Source organism: Triturus cristatus, chromosome 7, assembly GCF_964204655.1.
Source record: "Triturus cristatus chromosome 7, aTriCri1.1, whole genome shotgun sequence".
NCBI lineage: Eukaryota > Metazoa > Chordata > Amphibia > Caudata > Salamandridae > Triturus > Triturus cristatus.
Genome location: NC_140590.1, coordinates 1,413,016,637 through 1,413,039,478, shown reverse-complemented (window position 1 = coordinate 1,413,039,478; position 22,842 = coordinate 1,413,016,637). Strand labels below are relative to the sequence as shown.

At 45.9% G+C, this 22,842-nt stretch overlaps 1 protein-coding gene across 4 annotated transcripts in view; it reads right to left on the bottom strand.

Moving 5' to 3' along the window:
* NFATC2 (nuclear factor of activated T cells 2) overlaps window positions 1-22,842 on the bottom strand; it is a 312,180-nt gene that overhangs the window by 280,079 nt on the left and 9,259 nt on the right. For 2 of the 4 annotated variants that reach the window (XM_085619140.1, XM_085619142.1), the window contains exon 1: window positions 9,578-9,952. The exons of 1 other annotated variant lie outside the window; for it this stretch is intronic. In XM_085619140.1, the coding sequence (XP_085475266.1) occupies window positions 9,578-9,707 (130 nt within the window). In that variant the 5' untranslated portion in view covers window positions 9,708-9,952. Of the gene's footprint in view, window positions 1-9,577; window positions 9,960-22,842 lie in introns of those variants that run through there. One more of the 4 variants, XM_085619139.1, reaches the window with a different exon arrangement.

Genomic DNA, 22,842 nt, shown 5'->3' with positions numbered 1-22,842 from the left:
ACAAGATAGAGAAATAAAGTTTAGGCTCTCTGAACACAGAATTTAATAACACATCTTTTAGTAAAGATAGTTTTTAAATTATGTGTTTGAAAATGCCACTTTCAGAAAGGAGGCATTTTCTTGTTTAACCATACTGTGTGCCTCTGCCTGTTTGTGGATTGACTGTCTGGTTTTGAAGTGACAGGGGCTGGGGATGTGCATTCACTGTAGACAGCCACTAGGGAGGTTGAGGTGTGCCTGGCCCTTCGTGGATGACTAGGGGCTGAGCTGAATGGGGCTTAGCTGCATTTAGAGTAGTGGGAGGAGTTTTCTTTCACCTGAATAGGGCCAGTTTCCCTTGCACAATGCTGTCTCCACCCCCTGTAGTCATACTGAACCAGTGAGGACAGAATTGGTTTGGACAAGGCTCAGAGACCCTTGCACAAAGAATAACAAAGACCAAATGAGGTATAAGTAGTGGACCTTAAACCCCAGAATTTTAGATCACTTCTGGACTCAAGAGGAATCTTTGCCAAGGAGAAGAGCTGAAGAGCTGTGAGGAGGAGTGCTGCCTCTTTGCTGTGTGGGGTTGGCATGCAATTGCTGCTTCTGCCAAGGAAAGGACAAACACTGGAACTTTGCTGTGAACCTGCCTGAAGAATAATCTCCATGTGCCTGTGTGTGCAGGCCTTCTATTCTGAAGTCTCAGGGACACAAAGGCTTCACCCTCAGCTCCCTTTAAAACTATTGCTGAGAGTTCTGACCTACCAGGAGGTGTCTATTCCAGTTTTGGGCCTCTGTAGGTTATCCCTGCTGTTGGGAGCTGGAAGTAACTTGAAAGAAGCAAGAGAACCTGTCTCTTACGGCGTCAACAATGCCGCTGTGATGCTGCGATTTGCACCGAGGCCAGGGGCACTGCTCGTGAAGTGCAAGACGCACCGCCCGGCCTGCACTGCACCTCCGACGCCTGCATTTATCAGCATTTCCCAACACTAGAGCTCTCACTGACTCCGTCATCGCCAGTGCCTGCATCCTGTTTTCGCTTGCCGATAACGGCAGAGGGTGACTCCATGAACTCGCCGACTTCGCACTATCACCAGAACCGAAGCCTCACCGCTGACTCAACCAACTTCCCCTGTCCTGGATTCGACAGGTCACCTCCTCGCGGACACGATGACTCGCCTCCCCTGTGGCAGCCAGGGAGCCGGCCTTGATCTCGACACCGAAGCCTCACCTCCACGAAACCGTGCATCTTCATAGACTTCGTTATCCAAAGGTACTGTTTGTTTGGTGGTCCGTGTGACTTTGTGCCCTATGCCGCGCACCTCACAATCGGCGCCGTACTTTGGATTTATTGCTGTCATGACATCGCAATAGCCTCAGGTGGAGCTATTTGTTTTGTACAAGCTTTATTCTTGAAATAACTATTTTGAAGTGCTATTTTACTACATGTATATTGAATTTTTGTCGTTTTTGGTCTTGTTGAGTTTAGATAAAGATACTTTATTTTTTTTAATTGGTGTGGTGTCCATTTGTGGTGCTATCACTGTCATACTGTGTGTTTTGAGTGCAAATACTTTACATATTGCCTTTGGGATAAGCGTGTCTGCTCGTGCCAAGCTACCAAGGGGGTGAGCAGGGGTTATCTAAAAGTATGTATCCTCCTTATCCTGACTAGAAGCAAGGGTCCCTATTTGGACATAGGTAGCTACCTCTGCCAACTAGAGAACCCCATTTCTAACAATGCTGTTGAAACATTAATGGCAAGGGTCTGCTGGAGAGCCTGCTGCGTTTATATCTGGATTATAGTAATGATTTATTTGTCTATCAGCAAGATGAAGAAGGCGCTGTTTGGCTGTGTGATGGTGCTAGCCCAGTTTGGCTTTTGTTATTTGTTTTTGAGAGTGCGATTCAAGGTCAGCATTTGCTAAGTAGGTGTTTTGAGGTATATGGTTCCTATGTTTATGTTTAGATTCCAAATTAAACCATCACACCTTCCATCTGTGTAACAGAAGCCAACATGAACATCACTTCACCATGTTGAAAGCATGGTTAACTATAGGTGCAATCCTTTAAGGGCATTGCCATATCCAAGGGGATGGAAGCAGTAAGTTTTGCTTGGAAGGAAGTTAAATCAAAATTATTCCTGGTTCTATTTGATATGGCTATGGTAAGATTGGGTAATGATCAGATAGCCATTGGATGGTTAAAAGTGAAATGAAGCATGTGGTGGCTGTTGCATGTTCCCCGTTAGTTGCCAGGCTAATCATTCTGGGTGGTTTGGCAAGGGGTTAGTTGATCGCACTATTGGTGGTCCATGTGATTGCTATGAGTAGACTGGCAGTCAGGGTGATGTTAAGGGCAGTTCCAGTGTGACGAGTGCAGATATTAAGGTACTGATGGAGGTTTCACTGGCCAGAGTGATAGCAGCAGTTCTTAGCAAGGTCTTGAGATAGGTTTGTCGATTTGCTCCATAATGTGTCACTGATTTTGGTTAGGTGGGAGAGACATATGCACTAGGAAAGGAGGGAGAGGTGTGGATAAAGGGGAGACTAAGAGATAAAGAGGGATATGAAGAGGAGTTTGGTGAAAAAAGAGCATGAAGCAAAGGGTCAGGTAGGGATTCTTGTTAGAGTAGGGGCTTGAAAAGTTAGTGGGTTCTGTGTGTGTGACAAACCTACATCTTTTATGAAAGATCTCGCGACCATGGTAAGGGGTGTGCAGCTTTAAATATCCACTGCCCATCAAAGAAGGTTGGCCCGGAGATGAAAAATATTATTTATGGCGGATACATGCTTTTTTATTTAGACACTTTTCCTGTGGCTGGTATAATAGATACTCTTCCTGTCGTGTCCCCAGTGCACTTAACCCTGATGTCTGCCAAGCGATTTTCTTAATGACATTCCTTTCTCCTCCATAGCAACAAATGTGCCAAAGCTGTTACTAAAGCACAGTAAAATGAACAGGTAAAATGAAGATAGGTGATAAATCTATGGCGCAACATTCATGCACTAGACAGTTTAAATTCTTATAACAACGAGTTCCCAAAATATTATGTTAGACGTGGCTTTTTCAGCAGGTTTACCCCCATGCTTTTTGATTTTTGGCCTCCTGTTTTTAACCTTGTTTTTGTTGGTTTTAGGACTCTGGGCACTTTACAACTGCTTTTCAGTGCTAAAGTGCATATGCTCTACATGTAAATTGTGTTATTGATTGGTGTTTCCTTGACTGGCATATCTGATTTACTACTAAGTCGCTTGTACAGTGCACTGTGTGTGCCAAGGGTCTGAAAATCAAATGCTGCTAGTGGGCTTGCAGCACTGATTGTGCCACCCACACAATCAACCTTTCAAAAGTGTTTCAGACCTCCCACTGCAGTGTTTTTACTGCCTTGTCAACATGGCAAGTGAAAAGGCCCCAAACCTTCCCTTTTCTTACATGTAAGGCACCCCTCAGGTAGGCCCATGGTATTGCCATGGCCAGGGTGCAGTGTATATGAAAGGTAGGCATGTACTGGTGTGTTTTATATATCCTGATAGGGAAAGAACGTGCATTTCGTGTTTCACTATTGCAAGGCTATGTGTCCCATAGGCTGACATGTGAGTTGCTTTGTACCATCTTACAAGCATAACTTTCCATTGGGACAAAATAGAGAAATTGAGTTTAGGCTTTAAAAATATATCTTTTAGTAAAGATGATGTTGATATTGTGTGAGTGAAAATACCACTTTTAGAAAGTGGATATTTTCTTGTCTAACCATCTATGTGCCTCTGCCTGTTATGTATTCGCTGTTTGAGTGTTAGACTGACCGGGGCAGGCTTGTGCATTCACATTAGACAGACACCAGCGGGAGTTGATGTGTGTCCTGCCTTTCCTGGCTGACTCACAGCCATGCTGAATAGACCTGGCTGCATTTAGATTAGTTGGAGGAGTTGTTGCTTGCACCTGAATGGACTGTGTCTGTCTTCCACAATGCTTTCTCCACCCCCTGGAGGGAGCCCGACCTGAGCCAGGCAGAACAGGACAATGTATGCCAGTGGAACTTTGTTTGTGACAGCTTCAAAGGCAAATGTGGTATAAATATTGGGGCCCTTACCCCAGACATTTAGATCATTGCTGGACTAAAGAACAAGCCTGGATGAAGAGCTGGAAGAACTGTGAGGAGAAACTACCACTTTGCTGTGTGCTTTGCTGGGTTGGCCTGCAGTTGCTGCTTCTGTTTTGAGCAGAGAAAGGACTGGACTGTTCTTTCTGCATTCTAAGTATCTCCAAGGGCTTGATGTAGAGCTTGCCTCCTTTTGGGAGTCTCTGGGAAATCAAAGACTTCAACATCTTCTGGGTACCTTCTTCTGGAACTGGATGTTTCAGCTGCCACAGAGGAAAAAAAGGTAACCCGACGCTGTCAACAACGCTGCTGCTGGCTCCATGACCTGGAGGCACTGCAGAGGGCACCACGGCACTTCGCACCACAACCCTGGTCTCACCGATGACGCCATCCCACACCGCCACCAAGCCGCTGCTTGCACTGTTACCTGTGGGCACCGCACTCTCTTGCTTCACACTGCCGCCCTGTTAGCGCAGCGACGCTGTCACCAATGCCGCTACCTGCACCGTGATCTGTGAACACTGCTCATGGAGAACAAGGAGCACCGTCCTGCTCTGCACTGCAGCCCTGTCTCACTGATGACGACGCTCCAAGCTGACATATACGCAGCTGCTTGCACAGTGGTTTGGGGCCACCGCTCATAAGTTACACGACACACCGCCCCGTTCCACACTGCAGCCTTGGGCCACCAGCACTATTGACTCCAGATCGTCAACTGACACCGCTGCCTGCACCATGACCTGCGGGCCCTGCACACACATTGCCCCCAACATGCACCGCAGCCTTGGGTCTACTGATGACAGCACCTCAGCAACGACACCGCTGCTTGCACCGTGACTTTTCAGCACCGCAACGAGCACCCCCCACTATGCACCGCAGCGTTGGTCTCACAGATGCTGCTGGACGACCGCCACCGAGCTGATGCCTGCACCATGACCAGAGGGCACCGCCCGTCACACCGCTTCGCTTCACACCGCTACTGCAATGCCTGCCAGCGCTCCTGACTTCAGGCCTGCGTAGGAGCCACCCCTGGGCTACACAACTATAATTGATGCAATATTTATTGCATCCAAGTTGAATTTCTGGAGGTCGAGCCTGCTGAAATTTAAAAGGCGAAAAAGGCCCGGCAACTACAAGGACAAGTGGATTTTTAGAGTACAGAGCATCAAACTCTGACTGTTATTCCTCATTACAAGGCAAAAACTTGGAAGAGGTGCTACTTGTCACCCCCAATAAGTTCTGAGCCCCAAAATGGTGCACTAAATACTGACTACACAACCAACGCACTTCATTGAGCATTTTAAGCTTTGTATGTAAGCTATTACAAGCATAGCGAACATTTGCTTTGAGCAGTTACCAACTAAAAACAAATACAGTTCTTTCTGGAACTGAGCCACCAAACCTGTTGTACCACCTAAGGCACACCTGCTGGAAACCATAACCAATGGAGATCGAAATCTAAAAACATGTTTGCTTTGCACAGTCGGACGCTGATATAAGCCGATTTGATGAATCCGTGAAGGCAGGAACATTTACAAAGGCTGTTTTGCCTCCTGATGAAGCCTTAAGTAAAATAGAAAGGTGAAACACATACATTAACAATCGATGCTTAAACCAGGGCAGATCTTATGCATGAATGTTGTTACTATGCTAATTTACAATAGGAGAAAATCACATAACAAGCCTTCTTACCTCAAGTGACTCCCCACCCTACTGTAGATAGCAAGGTCTTGAAAGTTATGCAGAGACTATTAACATAATAACAGTGCAGACTCAGACACACAGATTAAGGGCCTAATTCTGCGAACCGTCTGTATCCTAAAACAGGTGCACATGGGAATTCCATGTCCACATTTTTTATCGAGTTTTGAAGAATCCGACATTTGAAATTTCTCCCCTTATTAATTTACCGAGAAAAAACCCTCGTGAAGTATGAACTGGAACAACTGCTGGAACAAAGGGGAAATCTACAATATCATTTTGTGGGGGGAACATTTTTTAAAAAGAAAACACAGGTTATCCCTCATTAAGAGCGGACAATCTTGGAACCACTCACTCTCCTGAGTGATATAGGACCCCTCAGAAGTTGGGGCGGAAGACACTGAGTAGCTACCGACACCCTGGCATCTGATACACTTTCAGTTTCAAAAAGTGTGGCTACTGTATTAAAGTGTTAGGGCGCAAAGAAGCTTCTCAGGAAAAAGGAATTCCCTCCTTTTTGTGAGGCCACTCCCCCATGCAAATAAGTGAGTTCCCATTTCCAGCAGGTGTACATGACTTACGGTAGAAAAGTGTAATCAAGCACAAGGGGGGCACCCAAAAGTACATACTGGACCCTGGGGTTATTAAGTAAAAGAAAGCAAATCTCTTTTCTGCAAATACCTTTAAAGTACAATAAATATGTGGACGCTTAATGCATGTTCACATTCTCTAGGCATACACTCAGACGTATGTTAAGCATGTGTTGGAAAATGCACACTACCAGGTAGTAGGAAAACGAAACGAATTTTTAATATTTGAAATATAAAGAGCCAAATCTTTCATTTAGTGAAAAAAACGTTCTTGGTCCGCAAAGCGATTCACACAAAGAATTGAAAAATCAGACAGTGTGAAAACAAGACCATAAGACCAGGAGCAAATAAACTTCAGGACAAATTTATCAACTCTCTGCACCAGTGCAAAGTCCCCAAAAGCAACGCAAGCCGGTGTAAGGTGTTGATTTGGGATTTACTTTCCAGTGCATTGCTTGTTTTGCTTTGGACAGTAGCACTAAACTAAAGAAAATACCACTCTGCGCTGCTTTGAGTTACATTACATGTAGGGCGCATCCCACGGGTGGTACATGGGTGTTCCCATGCAGCCTTCCATGGGTTTTGATGCAAACCATGGGTCAGATCTACAAGAAAGTGCAGTACCGCGGCACCGCAAGCCCTTTGGCTACGGCATGCTGCCTCACTTACAGAGCACAGGAATACGACATATCTACAATGATATGTCGCATTCCGGTGCTCTCCCCTGCGCTGGCGCACAAACAGCTGCCATGCGCCGGCGCAGTCACCTTTGCGCCATGGTGCATGGATGCCTGCGTCATGGGGAGATTGTTTTTGTGCAGGATGGGGCACCTTCCTGCACAAAAACAATCACTACAGGCATTTTCCTTTTCCAATGCGTGCTGTAGAATGCAGCACGCATTGGAAGAGGAAAAAACGAGGAGAAATGAAAACATTTCTCCTCGTTGCGCAAACTGACGCATTTCCAGGTTTACGATTTCTCGTAAATCTGGAAATGTGTCTGGTTCCATGGGTGTTGCGTGGGAACACCCACAACAACACCCATGGAATGCCCCTTTCACGCAAAGTGCTGGGTGTAAAGGGGCCGTATTTACAAGGACAAGAAAAGCCACGCAGGGTGGCTTTTCCTGACCTTGCAAATATGGGTCAGAAGAATGCGCTGCCAGTGTGTCAGAAAAAGTGACGTACTGGCAGCGCAAGGGGCTTGTAAATCTGCCCCCATATCTCTTAGCATGTGTAAAATAGAGTTTTGCACCGAACCGTTATGCCGCCTTTAGACATTTTTTTTTACTTTGCATGTGCGCTGCACTGTACAGCACACATACAAAGTGGGAACAGTTCTAAAGCATGCCTTAGCATAGCATTTTACACTGGACAAGTACCCTTCCAGTACAGAACATATACTAGGCTAACAAACACCCCACAGCACTATGGTGAGGGGGGAGAGGTGTGCGAGTGTTTGTGTCTGTGTGTGAGAGGGAAATTGGGCAACCACAAGGTGCGGCAGGGTTAGTGAAAAGAGAAGCAGCAACATTAATTCTCTGAAGATATGGTGCTGTCCCGCTCTCTCCCGTTCATGCAGCAACTTTGCTTGTGGCACGGTGTTGCATGAAACAATAGTAAATGGGCTCTTTGATTTGCATCCAGAGATTGCAATAAACAAAACAGACATGAGTATGTCAAAGTTGACTCATATATTTGGTTCTATTGGCTGATCCACCTTTTTGCACTGCGAATATTAAACGTTGTTTCCGCTAGTCATTGTCCTTTAGATGTCGTTAATGGAACTATTATGTATTTAGTTTTACCATTTAGCACAGAAGAGGCATTATGGACAGTTCTATAATAACAAGGTGTGCCTCTGCCCGAGGGCAGCTGGCCCAGAGGCCGTTTGCTCGAGGGGCAGAGATTGTTTGTACTAGGTGCTGAATGAGAGCAGATGCAATGCATGTTTGTGAAATGTGCCAAATGCCTTCAGCACTGTGTGGGAGAAAAATGAAGTTTATCTGCATTTAATTCCAAAGGTGCTGCTGCCTTTCACGAGTAATGCGTTACAGTACAGAGAAAGACAGAACGGAACGAGTCACATCTTTTCCTGAGTCTTTGATGAAGTGAGGGAGAGCAGAGGGTTAAAAGAGAGAGAGGGATAGATAAAGAGGAAGAGGTGAAAAGAAAGAAGAGAGGGATATACAAAAGTGTGGGGGAGATGGGAAGAAAGGAAAGAGGTTAAAGGCAGTGATAAGGGGTACTGAGAAAAACAAACAGAAAGAAGACACAAAATATGAAATGAAGCACAAATGAAAAGCGAAATAGAGAGTTGGAAGAGGGGAAGAATGTAATATGGGGAGAAGGGGCTAGAGAAGAAGAAAGAAAGAAAGAAAGAAAGAAAGAAAGAAAGAAAGAAAGAAAGAAAGAAAGAAAGAAAGAAAGAAAGAAAGAAAGTTGGTGAGAGGAAAAATGGAGAGAGAACTGGAAACAGACAAACAAAATAAAAGATAGCTAGAGAGAGGCAAATTGAAAAGGAAAAAAGAAGCTGAGGAATGGAGGGAGGATACAAATAGAAATAGATAAATGGCAAGAGAGAGAAAGACAGAAAGCGAGAGAGAGAGCGAGAGAGACTGATAGGGTAAGAGAAAGAAGATAAGGAGAGAATGGGAGAGAGCAACATAATAGACAGAGAGAAGATGAAGGCAAAGTTTAAGAAGGGAGAAGAGTGAGGGTGTGTGTGATAGAGAGTGGAAGAGCAAGGAAGGAGTAAGTGATACTGGTGCGAAAGAGAGGGAGAGAAAGGAAGACAGAAAGAAAGAAAGGGTGATAAGAGAGAAAAAAAAAAGACAGAGTGCCAGAATGAAGGAGTGACAGGCATAGAAGGAGAATAGTAGAAAAAGGGGAACGAAAGAAAGTGTGACTGAAAAGAGTGAGAGAAAGATAAAATAAACGCGTGGGTGTGACGTATAAAATACAACATGTGACTTAGCTTGGTAATTTTGTTATTTATGTCATGCTTAACAACTGCAACATACTCGTTCCGTTGCAGAAATTAAGTCATACTAATCTTCTCTTGAAAGAGGGAAACTCCTATTTGCAGTAAACAATATAAACACGGTCCGAAAGTGCCAAACAGTGAGGATAATTATGACATGTAAGCAAACCTGTCACGTGACCGGCAGATTCTGGTAGGAAAAGAGAGATGGAGACAAACCTTCTGGAGGGCTCAGATAGTTATAATCAAATAACATTGAGAAGTCGAGTTCATCCTCGGGGCTGACAGTGGGGTGTGTACTGGGGTCACCCGGCAGGTCAGGATCAGAATCCTTCTGACAGCAGCTCATCTTTATAACCGGGACGAAGAAACGTGCGCTCTCCTTAGCAGACCAAGGTTAAATAAAAAAAAGAATCCTCAAAATCGGAAGTATAACAAGTCCGTCATCACCGCCGTGCAACGTGGGAATACGATCCTTAGAGCTGCAGGGCAGAGCATAGTGCGTTCAGCGCTGGCATAGTCGGGGAGGACAGCTTCTCTTCTCGCCAGCCGTGCCCCGCTGCAGCCTCAGTGTCAGTCATGGGAGTGTGAAGCGAACAGTAGCAACTTCCTGTTCGGAGGCCACCTGCAGCAGCCCCAGCTGTCACGGGGGCGTGGCCCGGCTGGAGCAGGAACCACAGCCTACAGTGACAGGCACGCGCCTCCGAATGAGCGCGAGCAGCACTGTCACCTCCTCGCCCGCACTGATGGGGCATGAAGTGACGTGTCTGAGTAACAGGTGAACAGGAATAAACCAGACCTAGTGGAACCCTCCTTGCAGTGCAGGGGGAGGGGGGGGGGGGGTGACTGTGTATGGTGCAGCATGTGAAGTGGCACTGGTGCTCACTGAACCCTGATTATTGCTGGAGTTTACAACTCACCTAACATACTCGGGGAAGGAGGGGGTGAAGATGCGAGGGCGGGCAGAGATAGGATGTCCCATAGCCACTGTCTCAAGCCCCCCTCAACGATTTGGGCCCTCAGAGTCCACTTACATTGATTACTGGGGAATGACACAGAGATTTCAACTGCTGTAAGCATCTGGAAATTCCACATGAAAACACCACGGATCTCATAATTCCAATGAGCAGTGTGTTGAACTGGGAACCAAAAGTAGGCCTTGGCAAAACTGTTCAAACCAGCCCGACCCCATTCCTCATCTCTCTAAAGCACTTACCGTGCCTACTGTAATTACCCTGGGGTTGAAGGGAGCGGGAGAAAGTCGCTATGGGACTTAGTGTGAGGAAAAAGCGCCGACCAATGCTGCGAAGAAACCCTCTCTCTATCCACCCCCCTTAATGTCGCTTTGTAAATATCGTACCTTTCACGCAGGTATCTGCATGAAAGGGGCGTGCAATGGGTGTTGCTGTGGGCAATCCACTGCAACACCCATAGCTTTTTGACGCTGCCCCCAGTGCTTTAAATGGGCTGGTACTCACCGGTACTGAGTACCGGCACTTCTCAGTTTTCTCCCCTAGAGTACCGGAACTTTTCCTTGTGTCAAGAGAGCACCGGTACTCCTAGAGGCAAGCTGGGGTCGGGCTCTGGGGTATGGGATTTCATACAGCACAGGGGCTGCTGAATACCTCCAGAGGGAGCGTATCTGTGAGGCGCTCTGACAGTCAACATTGAGTGTATTCCAGCGCTAGGTTGGTGCTGCTGCCTTACAATCTAACTGACAGCGTGACAGGAGTAAGGAGATGTGGCCTGTTGGACAGAGCTACCCACATTGGAACTTTTGCGTTGTCAATTAGAGTGTAAGGCTGCAGCACTGGAATACACTGTCAGGGTGCACAACGCCTGTGGTCAAGTTCAGCTCATGTGTACAGTGCACAATTAGTACTTTTTTGCAGTTATATATAGCGCACACTTGGCAGGAGGGTATTAAAGCACTTTAAATGAGTAGTGCAAGTTCTACACCAAAGCATACTTTATTTTGCTTTTATGGGACAGAGAGATGAAATCCCAGCTTCTGCTCAACATCCTGTCACAGCCTCGGCCCGTATAGGGCGTGTTAGCGGGGCGGTGACGTGGGGCGGGTGAGGGGCAGGGTGGGGGGTTGTAAAATGCGGCATACGGCCGATTTCAGGTAAGTTACGAAACAATAAATAAAACAAATTTTGTTGCGCGCGCTGCATCGCATTTGGCGATGCAGCGCGCTCAACGAAATTCGGTTTTTTTTTCCCCGTAGCTAACCTGATATCGGCCGTATGCCGCATTTTACAACCCCCCACCCTGACCCTCCCCCGCCCCACATCACCGCCCCGCTAACACGCCCTATACGGGGCGTGGCTGTCCTGACATTCTGGGTGATCTCCCCGTACCATAAAAACAAAAAAGGATGTTTTCATGTAAAACTTCTGCTTCTCAAGTAAAAAGCTTTAATGCCCTCCAGCCAAGTTTGCACAGTATAAAACTGCAAAAAACACCAAATACGGCGTGCGCATATGAGGAAACTTGGCCGAAGGACACTAGAGCGCTTTTGCATTGAATAAGAAAATGCCACCATTGTTAAATACCTGCCTTCAAGCCATGCCCCTAGACACGCCCCAACGAGACCCTCAAGACCCATCCCAATAACTTTGGTGAGTACCGGCACTTTTCTTTTTTCATTTAAAGCACTGGCTGCCCCAGATTTAGAAGGATGTTTAAATCTGAGGCAGCGCCAAAAACTAATACCACTGAAAAGCAGGCGTTAGAGTAGTGCAACAATGAGAAATACATTTATTTCTCCTCGTTTCTGTTCTTTCTATGAGTGCTGCATTTTGCAGCACACATAGAAAGAGGAAATCACCTTTAATCATTGTTTATGTGCAAGAAGGTGTCCCTTTCTGCACATTAACAACCATCCCTGCAATGCAAGCTCCCTTGCACCATTCCGAGACGGTGTCTGTGTTGGCACTAGGCAGCTTTTTTTAGAGTCGGCGCAAGGGTAAACACAGGGGTGTGCAGTATTCTTATGAATACGATGCATCCCTGCGTTTATGTAAGGATGTAGTGCTGCACTGCTAAATTGCTTGCAGCGCCGTGCTGCACCATTTCTTTGTGAATATGCCTCTACGTTCCTAAGGGACAACGGGACTGTCTGGTGAGCACTCTTTAGACCAGGCCGCAGAGTCTGTACTACCTGTCACTGAAAAACTCTCCTAGTTCAAGACATTATGGAGCATATTTACAAGGTCATTGTGCCACCAGAATGTCACTTTTTCGGAAATTCCGGTGGCGGAATGCCCTGCTCCATATTAACAAAGCGGCCTTAAGCCACTTTGCATGGCTTAATGCCGCTTAGTAGATATCGTTCCCTTTCACGCAGCTATCTGCATGAAAGGGGCGTGCAGTGGATGTGGCTGTGGGTTTTCAACTGCAACACCCATTGCTTTTTGGCGCTGCCCCAGATTTGCAAGGAACTGTATATCTGAGGCAGCCCCCAAAACTAATGCCACTGAATAGCAGGCATTAGATTTGCGCAGCGAGGAGAAATACTAATTGTTCGCCTCGCTTTTGCTCTTTCCTTGTTTTTGCTCTATGTGTGCTGCATTCTGCAGCGCACAACGAAAAAGCAAATCACCTTTAAGGATTGTTTATCTGCAGGAAGTTGTCTCTTCCTGCACATAAACAATCATCCCTGCAACATAGACACTGTTGCACCATGGTTCAAGGGTGCCTGCGTTTCAGAGAATCATTCCTGCAACACACGCACCCTTGCACTATGGTGCAAGGGGGTATGCGTTGGTGCTGATGCTAGGCAGCCTTTTGTAGCGCAAGGGAGAACACAAGGGTGCACCGTAGTGTTGTAAGTATGACGCTTCCGTGCGTTTTTTTTAAAAGACGCTAATTCCGTGCAGCACCGCACTGCGTCATTTCCTTGTAAATATCCCCCTATGTATCATTGTGGAATGTGCTGTCCACTCCACAAACCTCAATTTGTGGCGGTCAAGATTTTGCTTATGAGCTAGTCACTGCCTGGCTTTTAAGAGTACTTCATGCTACTCAAAGTCAGCTGGACAGGCGCCTCTTCTCTTCTCTGTGGTTGACCTACAACTTTAGAACAGCCTACATATGTAATTTGAATATGGCCATATCACCTTAATTTAGGCAAGACATGGAACACTTTACCCTGGACAGCATTTGTGCTGGTTGAAAGTGGTTGGCAAGATTACTCATTTGTGGGGACCAGAACTTATTTTTCATCATCAGAATTTGACCTTTAGGACAAGAGAGAACAAGCATTGGCATAGCCAATAGGTCTCGCCTTTGGGACCTTATAAGTATTTAGCCATGCAACAGTTGCATAACTAAATACTTATAAGGTCCCAAAAGCGAGACCTATTGGCTATACCGATCACGATCAAACATCAAAGCGGCCGCGAAAGTGAAAGTAATCGCGGTAAAGCGCGGCGCGCGCGCCCGTGCACATGCACTGTAGCTCTAGGCTGGCCTGGTAGCACTTTTTGGAGCCCTCTCAATAAGTCTCACCAGATCAGCGCATGCGCTGGGTCAGGCGAGACCTAAAAAGGCAGAATAGAAAGAAAAGGAGGAAGAGAACGAGATGAAAACAGTGACAAATTGAGAAAGCGGTGTGAAAATGAACCTGCAAGCAGTGGTACTAAAACAATTTTCAGAGTGGTGATGCTGATATCAATGTTATATCACTGAAGTCATAGGGATTGCGAAAAATCAAAGCGTCACACAAAGAATAAGTGTAGAAACAAATCCACTGCCATTGATCAGTAGAGTGGAATGGGTGCTGCATGCAGCCGGTGGTGCATTTTGGAGCACACTGTTGCCAACACTGTAGCGAATATATTAATAAATAAAGAAAGGTATGGGTAGCACACTGTCACTTACAGACTGCACATTTTCCATTTAAATACCACTAAATTTGCACAGACCTCCGGTTTTACAGATAAAAAACATATGATGCATAAATGATGACGTTTGAGGAAATTGGGTTTCAGCATATATTTATCATTTGTGCATTACCAAGGAAACTGGCTTGATTTGTTTTGATGCTATTAAAATCTTTGTTTCCATCACACTTCAGAATTACAGAAAAATGTGCTTCATTATTGCTTTCCTATCTGCTGTTATATTTTGAAATATTTGTGCAGTTTATTTGCAGATATTTACATTTTGTTGTGTGCTAGAATACAATCCTCCAGCCTTTCCTTTCACAGTCGCTGTGCCCCAGTAAGACTGTCAAATATTTCACTTTACAAAAGTCCTCTCACTTTGTTGTCAGAAAAAGTAAACACCAATCAGTCAAAAGAATAAGCAGCATTTTTTGTCTGAAGCTAAAGCCTGCCATTTTACCTCTTTCTTTAAATGCACATCAAATGTGACGAGATAAAAGAAAAATTTAAAGGCATGTTATTGCTCATTCACCTTCTGAACTTCAGCATGATTATTTTGGGGGTGCTGCAGCATCCCTACTTCCAGTGCCTATGCCTGCAAGAGTAAGATAATGTGACAGAAATTGTAAGATGGTGGATAAAAAGAGGTACGAGGTGGAATCATGACTTAAATGCCTTTGATAATCCTGGCATTTAGCAACCTTGGAGCAGGGCTCCAGAGAAAAACTGTAGGGGACTACTATTTTTGTGTTTTTTAACAAATGATATACTGTTAAGCTTCCTCTGAAGTAAAGTGGTTACTATCGTTTACAAAAAGACTGCTTCAGAGTCCCTTTCTTCTCAACCATCACAATCGAACCATTAAAGCGACAACCTAAAAACAGTTAAGCAGTGATCAGCTCTTTTCCTCTACTGTTGGATGGCAGAGATTTCGGAAGCACACATCCTGACACCTGGAAGCGGTATTTTTTTTTACTCCTACTTGTGACTGAGGGGAAGCTTTACTATGAATTTGCGTTAAGGTTGTGTCATTTTTGTGGTGCAGCCCCGACACGTAATCCTTTTTGGTATTTACAAAGCCCCACAAAGTCACTTGTGCTGAAGGACTCCAAACCTACGGCCGGCGATGTCTCTGTTAGTGACCATAAGGAAAGGAAACCCCCTCTCTTGAAACCTATGGAGAAAGGATCCCCAACGATGGATGCACTTATCACTGCTCCCATGTCTAACATAAATCCCCAGGTTCAAAGCCAGAGTGTTTACCATTACTGGAACAAGGAGTGACACTGCAGTAGAATTCCTCTTCTTCTTCACTTTTGGAGCAATATTTATATCTGCACCCTAAAGAGAAACCATGTGAATGAGGCTACTAGTCCTTTGAAGGCAGACCCTTTCTTTTGATTCTAAGCTATCTACTCAATAACAGGGATGTAACGCAAGCCCTTAGAGCCCCTGTGGCGCTCAAATCTTTAGGGAGCGCCCAATCATTTAAAAGGACCCCATTCTGCCACAGGTCTATGGATATCTGTGTGATATGTGAGACTCAGGCCTCCCCCTTCCCATTCTGCAGGGGGCCCCATCATTTTACGTTATACCACTGCTCAATAACCAACCTGATACTCCACCAGTTGACTTCAGTGAGTCCAATGATTTAGGTCACTTTTCAGGAGATCCCAAGGTTTTCAGTTTTTAGTGCCTGGGTGTCGCAGTGCTACCAGATTCACACTTAGAATTATGATGCACCTGCATTGACCACTACAAACGAATACTGATAGCAGCGGCAAATGGAGATCATCTGCAAGGCTGCATGTCTCATATCCTAAATCCTTGACCAGAACCATATTCAGAAATACTAAAAGAGAACACAAAAACAGAAATATATAAATAACAATCCTCCTTGACCCTGCATCCACAGAAAAATTTACAAAAACCAATGGGCAGAATCCCAGGTTCTTGTAGTAGTACCCTGGCAGGCTTGGACATTGGATGTTTGATTTTACCTCATGATTCTCTAGGGACTAAACCAGCTCCCGACTACTAATTGGTGTCGGGAAATATATCCAGAAGAGAATAATGCTTATGTGTGTCATACCTACAGGAAATCAAGAGACCTTTCGTAAGGTAGCACATCATCTGCTTATTCCTCTCAGAGCAAAAATCATATCCGTTGATTCAATTTAGATCACCACTTATTTTTACTGAAGAAGTATTCAGTGTTTGAGGGCACAGTACCATCAAAAATCTAACATTAAGAGGGAGAGTTTTTACCCACCTTAAGTAGGCTCTGGTGCCATTAATTCCTAGCTTTTTATTTGTTAATGCTTCTCATCACCCAAATGTTCATTTATTTCCAAACTTACCATTTATCAGCAAACTCCACAAGTGTACAGTTACTAAAGAGACGATTATCTTGGTTCAAACCCAGCATTTCTTTGTTATTTATTAGACTTTCTATTGGTAGTGTGGAATGAGTCTGCATGGATCTTCCTATTTCAAGACCACAAAATGGAAGCAGGTAAATTGTTCGGTTTTCTTTAGATCTTTCACTGGCATCATACAAAGTCGATCAGTGGGTAAATGGGTATTTCAGAGAAATCTGCTGAAAATTGGTCTTGGTGGTATAGAGTTCACCTGCCAACATTCTTCCTTATGGGCTAGAAGAAGTAAGAAAATGAGTTTGGTGGTGTCACACAAGCTGATGATTCACCTGTACAACACAAACATCCTTCACAATTTACAACTATCTGGGAATCCAATAGTGGTCTTGTGTGAGATTTCTGAGATGGTATATTTTAAACTTCAGTATTCCAAGGTCCCAGCCGATTGCTTGTTTAAGGAGCATGGCCAGATCATTGAGGTTTATCTGAAAAGGTCAACACTCGTAGCATCGCTTACTCTGTGAATTTGCACTTGCAGTACCATGTCATGTAAAGAAATTCTGCGATTCATATCCCCTATTCTGGAACTTTTTATGAGCACATTTTTCATTCTTGTGACATATAAGAAACATCGGGGCTTATTTATAAGCCCCTTGCGATGACGGTATGTCACTTTTTCCTATATCAAAAGTGACGCACCGGCGATGCAAGGTGCTTTAAAATACACTCCAGAGTCTCTAGTTGGAAGTGGTTTGCACCTTGTACAAGTAGGGACTCTCACTCTAGTCAGGGTAAGGAAGTCACACAGCTACGATAACCCCTGCTCACCCCACCCCGGTAGCTTGGCTTATCTCATGTCTAAAGTATTTGTACACACATACACACACACACACACCTATACAGTAACACAGTGAAAACACTACAAAAGGAGTCCACACCAGCTTACCAAAAAATAGTCAATATTTACCTAAATAAAATAAGACCAAAGTGACAAACATCCAACATACACAAGTCAAAATATCACTTTTGAAAGATTAAGCAAGTTTGGTCCAGAGAAATCAATGGATGCGTTAATTTTAACACAAAGTACCTTAGATACGTCAAAAATCAAAGACATGGCAAGATACAGGGAAGGTGAGGCGCCGGGAAACCAAAGCAGTGCATTGGTTGCTTACTACACAGGGGAGGTGATGTGTCAATTCCTTACTGCTAGACTCCGGGGTGATGTGTCAGTTCCTTACTGGTTTCGAGACTGGCGGCCTCGGTTCCATACTGCGGTGAGGTGCAGATGAAAACTGAGCGCCCAGAAACTATGCATCGCAAATGCAAATGCGCTGCGTTGATGCGACAGTGGTGAAGCAGGCCCTGCGTCGATTCCACTGGCGCTAAGCAGGTGCCGTGTCAGAGTCTGAGTGGGTGTCATGGACATCGGCGACACAGTACTCGAAACTTATGCTGTAGTGATTTTTCGGACGCAATGGCAAGCTGGGACCTGCGGTGAAGGCTGTGGTCGATGCATCAAGCAGGAACCATGTTTTGGCGCAGGCAGCGGCGATGCGTCGATCTCGTGCAGCAATGCATCAAAAAAACAGGCACTGGGAGTTGATGCGTGGATTTTCTCCTCAAGATCACCAGGTTGCATTTCCAAGGGCCCAGGAACTGGATTTAGCACCACAGGTCAAGTCAGAACTCTCAGCAGAAGAGCCCAGTCAGTGGCAGGTGAAGTCTTTGATGGCCCTGAGACTTCTTATCAGGAGACAAGCTCAACTCAAGCCCATGGAGAACCTTGGAAGCAGGATACAGAAAGGAAAGTTCAGTCCTTTCACTCCCAGGACAGAGGCAGCAAGCAGCAGGTCAGCACAGCAAATCAACAGGCAGAGTGGCAGTCCCTCCTACATAATCCACCTCTTCTTCCTGGCAGAATGTCCTTTGTCCAGAAGTGTTGTGAGTTTGGGTTGTCAGAGGTCCAATACTTATACACCTTACTGCCTTTGAAGTGTAGTGCACAAGACCCTGTCTTTACCTGCCCTGGCTCCAGACACACTATATGGGGATAGAGACTGCTTTGTGTGAGGAGAGGCACAGCCCTATTCTGGTGTCAGTGTCAACTCCTCCCACCACTCTACCTCAGAAAGGCCCATCAGTCAGGTGATAGGCCATCAGGATATGAAGGGGACACCTCAGCTCCCTTTGTGTGACTGTCTAGAGTGAATGCACAAGAGCCCAACTGTCATCCTAACCCAGACACATATTCTAAAGACAGGCAGTGGCACAGAATGATTAAGGAAGAAAAGGGCCACTTTCTAAAATACTTTCTAAAAGTGGCATTATCAAACATACAATTCAATAACCAATTTCACCAACAGTTGGATTTTTAAATAGTAAGCTCAGAGACTCCAAACTCAAAATCTCTATCTATTCCCAGTTGGAAGATGCACTTGTAAGATGTTACAAGGCAGGTCCAATGCTAACGTATTGGAGGGATAGGTCTTGCTGTAGTAAAAATAAAATGAACAATATTTCACTACCAGGACATGTAAAACACAACAGTACATGTCCTAACTTTTAAATACACTGCACCCTGCCCATGGGGCTGACTGGGGCCTACTTTAGGGAGGACTTACAAGTAGTAAAAGGAAAGGTTTGGGCCTGACAAGTGGGTGCACTTGCCAAGTCAACATGGCAGTTTAAAACTGTGCGCAGACACCACAGTGGTAGGTCTGAGACACTCTTACAGGGCTACTCGCGTGGGTGGCGCAATCAGTGCTGCAGGCCCACTATTAGCATTTGATTTACAGGCCCTGGGCATACCCGGTGCGTGCACTTTACTAGTGACTTACTAGTAAATCAAATTTGTTAATTATGGATAAACCAATCAACAATACAATTTAGACTGAGTGCACATATACTTTAGCACTGGTTAGCAGTGATAAAGTGCCCAGAGTCCTAAAACCAACAACAAGAGGTCAGACAAGATAGGAGGAAGAAGGCAAAACGTTTGGCAATAACCCTGCAAAAAGGCCCAGGTCCAACACAACCCCCTTCCAGCCTAAAGCTAGGGTACACTAATGAACCTTCTCCTTCTCTGCTTCTCTGCTTAGGGCGATAGAACATGGACCATGGCCCGCAACAGCATAGGCATGTTCCAGTTCTATGCCTTTCTGTCCCTAGTTGGATCCCTCTGGCCACACTGTCAGGGCACATTAAGCTAACCCAGGGAAATCCCTCTCCTCACCTGTGGGCCCCATCTTTGCAGTGCCTAACCTTACTTTGCTTCCAGATGTATCCCAGTGGGCAGATGGTACCATCATGGCCAACACAGTGGTGTGGCCCATTCCACCCTCAGGGTGTGATTCCTGTCTCCAACCCAAGGGCAACTCTGTCCACAAAGACAGCAACTCACAGTGGCCACTGACAGCTGTCAATGACAAGAGCTGGGACTCAGGCTGTCCAGTACTCTCTAATCTATGGGGTTTTTCAGAGTGGGGGGTGGAAGCCCCAGGTGACTGGCACCCTTTGTCCACTCTCCCTCCCAACAGTTCAGGTGAGGTATTCTGAGACTGGTCATTCAGCACAGAGTCTGTACCCTGAGGCTGAACAGGAGACAGAGGTGGGCTCTCCCACACCCTGTCCTCCCCTCTGGAGGTTTGAACCTTCCACTGTGGAGAGGTAGCCCCAGACTCCAGAACTGTCAGGGCACTTGTGTCAGCCATCCTGCACAATTCTCACAACATTTCAGGGGTGCTAACCTGCAACTGGTCCCCCCAACCCAGGGTCTGTACCCTCAGGCTGAGCATGTGCCTGGAAAGCCAGGACCTCCAAGAAAGTGCAACAACCCCCCCCCCCCCCCAATTGAAACACTGTAAGTGTTGTGCGAAAGTCTGCCTGGCAAAGGCCTCCCGACCACTGTCCATCTGACAGAGCATGGAGTCCTCCCAAGCCAGAAGTGGCATCACCAGGGTCGGTCCTGGGCTGCTCTGATCTCAGAGCTGGCAACCCCTGACTCACTGGTCCTCCCGCTGTGAAGTGTCTCTCCCCTTACCCCTCCATCTGGACTTTTGCACCCTCCTCTCCAGAGTAGTACTGCCAGACACCAGAACTGGCGGGTCCCAGAGCTTGGAAGGCTCCTTGTACAGTCTAGGCGTCCCTCCTGATGACCCCTTTGGGTACCATCCAGGCTCCGGGACTGGGTATTTGGCACCTTGGGCCTCTGCCCACCCCCACCCCTCCCTCTACTCTGAGAAGGGACATGGGACACTATATCCAACCCACTACACTTGGACCTGACTGGGCTACTACGAACCTCACCCTTACTCTGATGTGGAAAACCTTAGCCACCCTCCTTGGGATTACTCCCCAATGCCATCCCAGATACTCTGGCATGGACCCGGAGGTCTGCTTCCAGTGCAAGTTCCCTCTGGTCAGAGAACTCGCACTCTACCATGCATAGCTCTGGAAAACCGTGACTGTACATCTGCTCTCGAGCAATCAAACTGTACAGCCCCTCACGTGTTCACCATACTACCCTTCACCCAACCCTCATGTTCCTTTAAAAAGTAACTCAATATCATCCTCCCAAGACTGGTGAGAAAGTATCAGACTGCCCCTGAAACTTAACCCCCACGCTTCAGCGGTGACTTCATACTCCTCTACCAGGGTTTCCACCATGGGGGTATACCTCTCCGTGTCACTTCCATCGAGATCCAATAGTGTTCCTCCCACTAGCAGTAATATAACTCCATGGGCCAGTTCCTCAATTCTCCTCAGGGACCCTTCACACCTCTGGAGCTACCTATACCTGAACCCCCTGCTAGATGTCATCCCCCTCCTTGAAGTCAGGCACCAAGTCTCTGGGTATGTGGACTTTTTGTTCAGTACTGGACATGGCTTCTGATTCCAGCTCACTCAACTTCAGCTCATGAGCTGAAATCATTTCCTTTTCCTTGACTAAGGCTCTCTCTGCCTCAGGCCTCCTCTCCTCTGCTAAGGCTTTGTCAGCCTCAGCTTTTCTCTCTTCTGCAGCTAGTGGAGCCAGCTGCAGCTGCAGGTCCCGCTCAGCCAGTCTGTCCTTGAGTTCCTCAGGGGACAGGATGTGTGAGGAGATACTGCTCCCAGCAGTATATCCAGAAGGGGACTCCCTCTCTGTGTGCTCCCCTCTCTCCTCTGGAGCGTCTGCAGAATCCTTTTTCTTCTCCTCTGCCTCCATCTTAGGGCCACTGCCCTCTTGGGACTCTGACTAGGGATCCTCCAGGAGGTTCCAAGGCCTTACATCCTTTAGACTTCCAGAGGGGTCCTCCACCTCAGAGTCCTCCCCAGAGTTATCTGATAGTGTTGCTACCCAGTGTGTTTCCTCATAACATTACAGGGCTGTCTCAAGATCCCGTCTTGTGGATCACCTCTTCACAGCCAGTCCCCTATCCTTTCAGAAAACTCTCCGCTCATTAATGTTTAGGTGCCAGAAGATAACTTCCATCTGTCAAGGTCTCAACTGTGCAACAACCACACAGAGTTCCAAGTTGATCCAGATGAAGCAGGATTACATTTAGAAAAATGATCAGTTGAGAGAAAAAGGAGAAAACAGTATGCTGGTGCGTAATGGTCTGCGATATGGAGTAGTGTACACCAATCACTGTAGGTAAAGTACAAACACAAGTCGTATCCTCACCACTGACCACCAATGTTTGACATGAGGTCCCTAGTTGGCAGTGGTTGGTACCCTGTACAAGTAGGGACCCTCACTCTAGTCAGGGTAAGGGAGCCACACAGCTAAGATAACCTCCTCGGGTAGCTTGCTACGAGCAGTCTGGCTTATCTTAGACACAATGTGTAGAGTATTTGTACACACACTCACAGTAACACAGGGAAAAAACAATAAAAAGGAGTCCACACCAATTTAGAAAAATGGCCAAGGTTTATCTGAATACAGCAAGACCAAAATGACAAACATACACAAGTCAAAATATCACTGTTAAAAGATTAAGCAAGTTTTGTCTATAGAAATCAATGAATGCGGACATAAAGATAGTACTCGTAGATGCCCCTTGTGAATTCCCAAAATTTAGACATTAACAAATAGAGGTTATTGCACTGATTAGTTTAAGATGAATTTATTTTTCATTTAATGTGGGCATTGGTTTATAGTCAGTTATCTGAAGGTGAAAGACCAGCAAAATAGTTGCAGAATAATTTGTTGTTTTTTTAGCCACACCTTTGA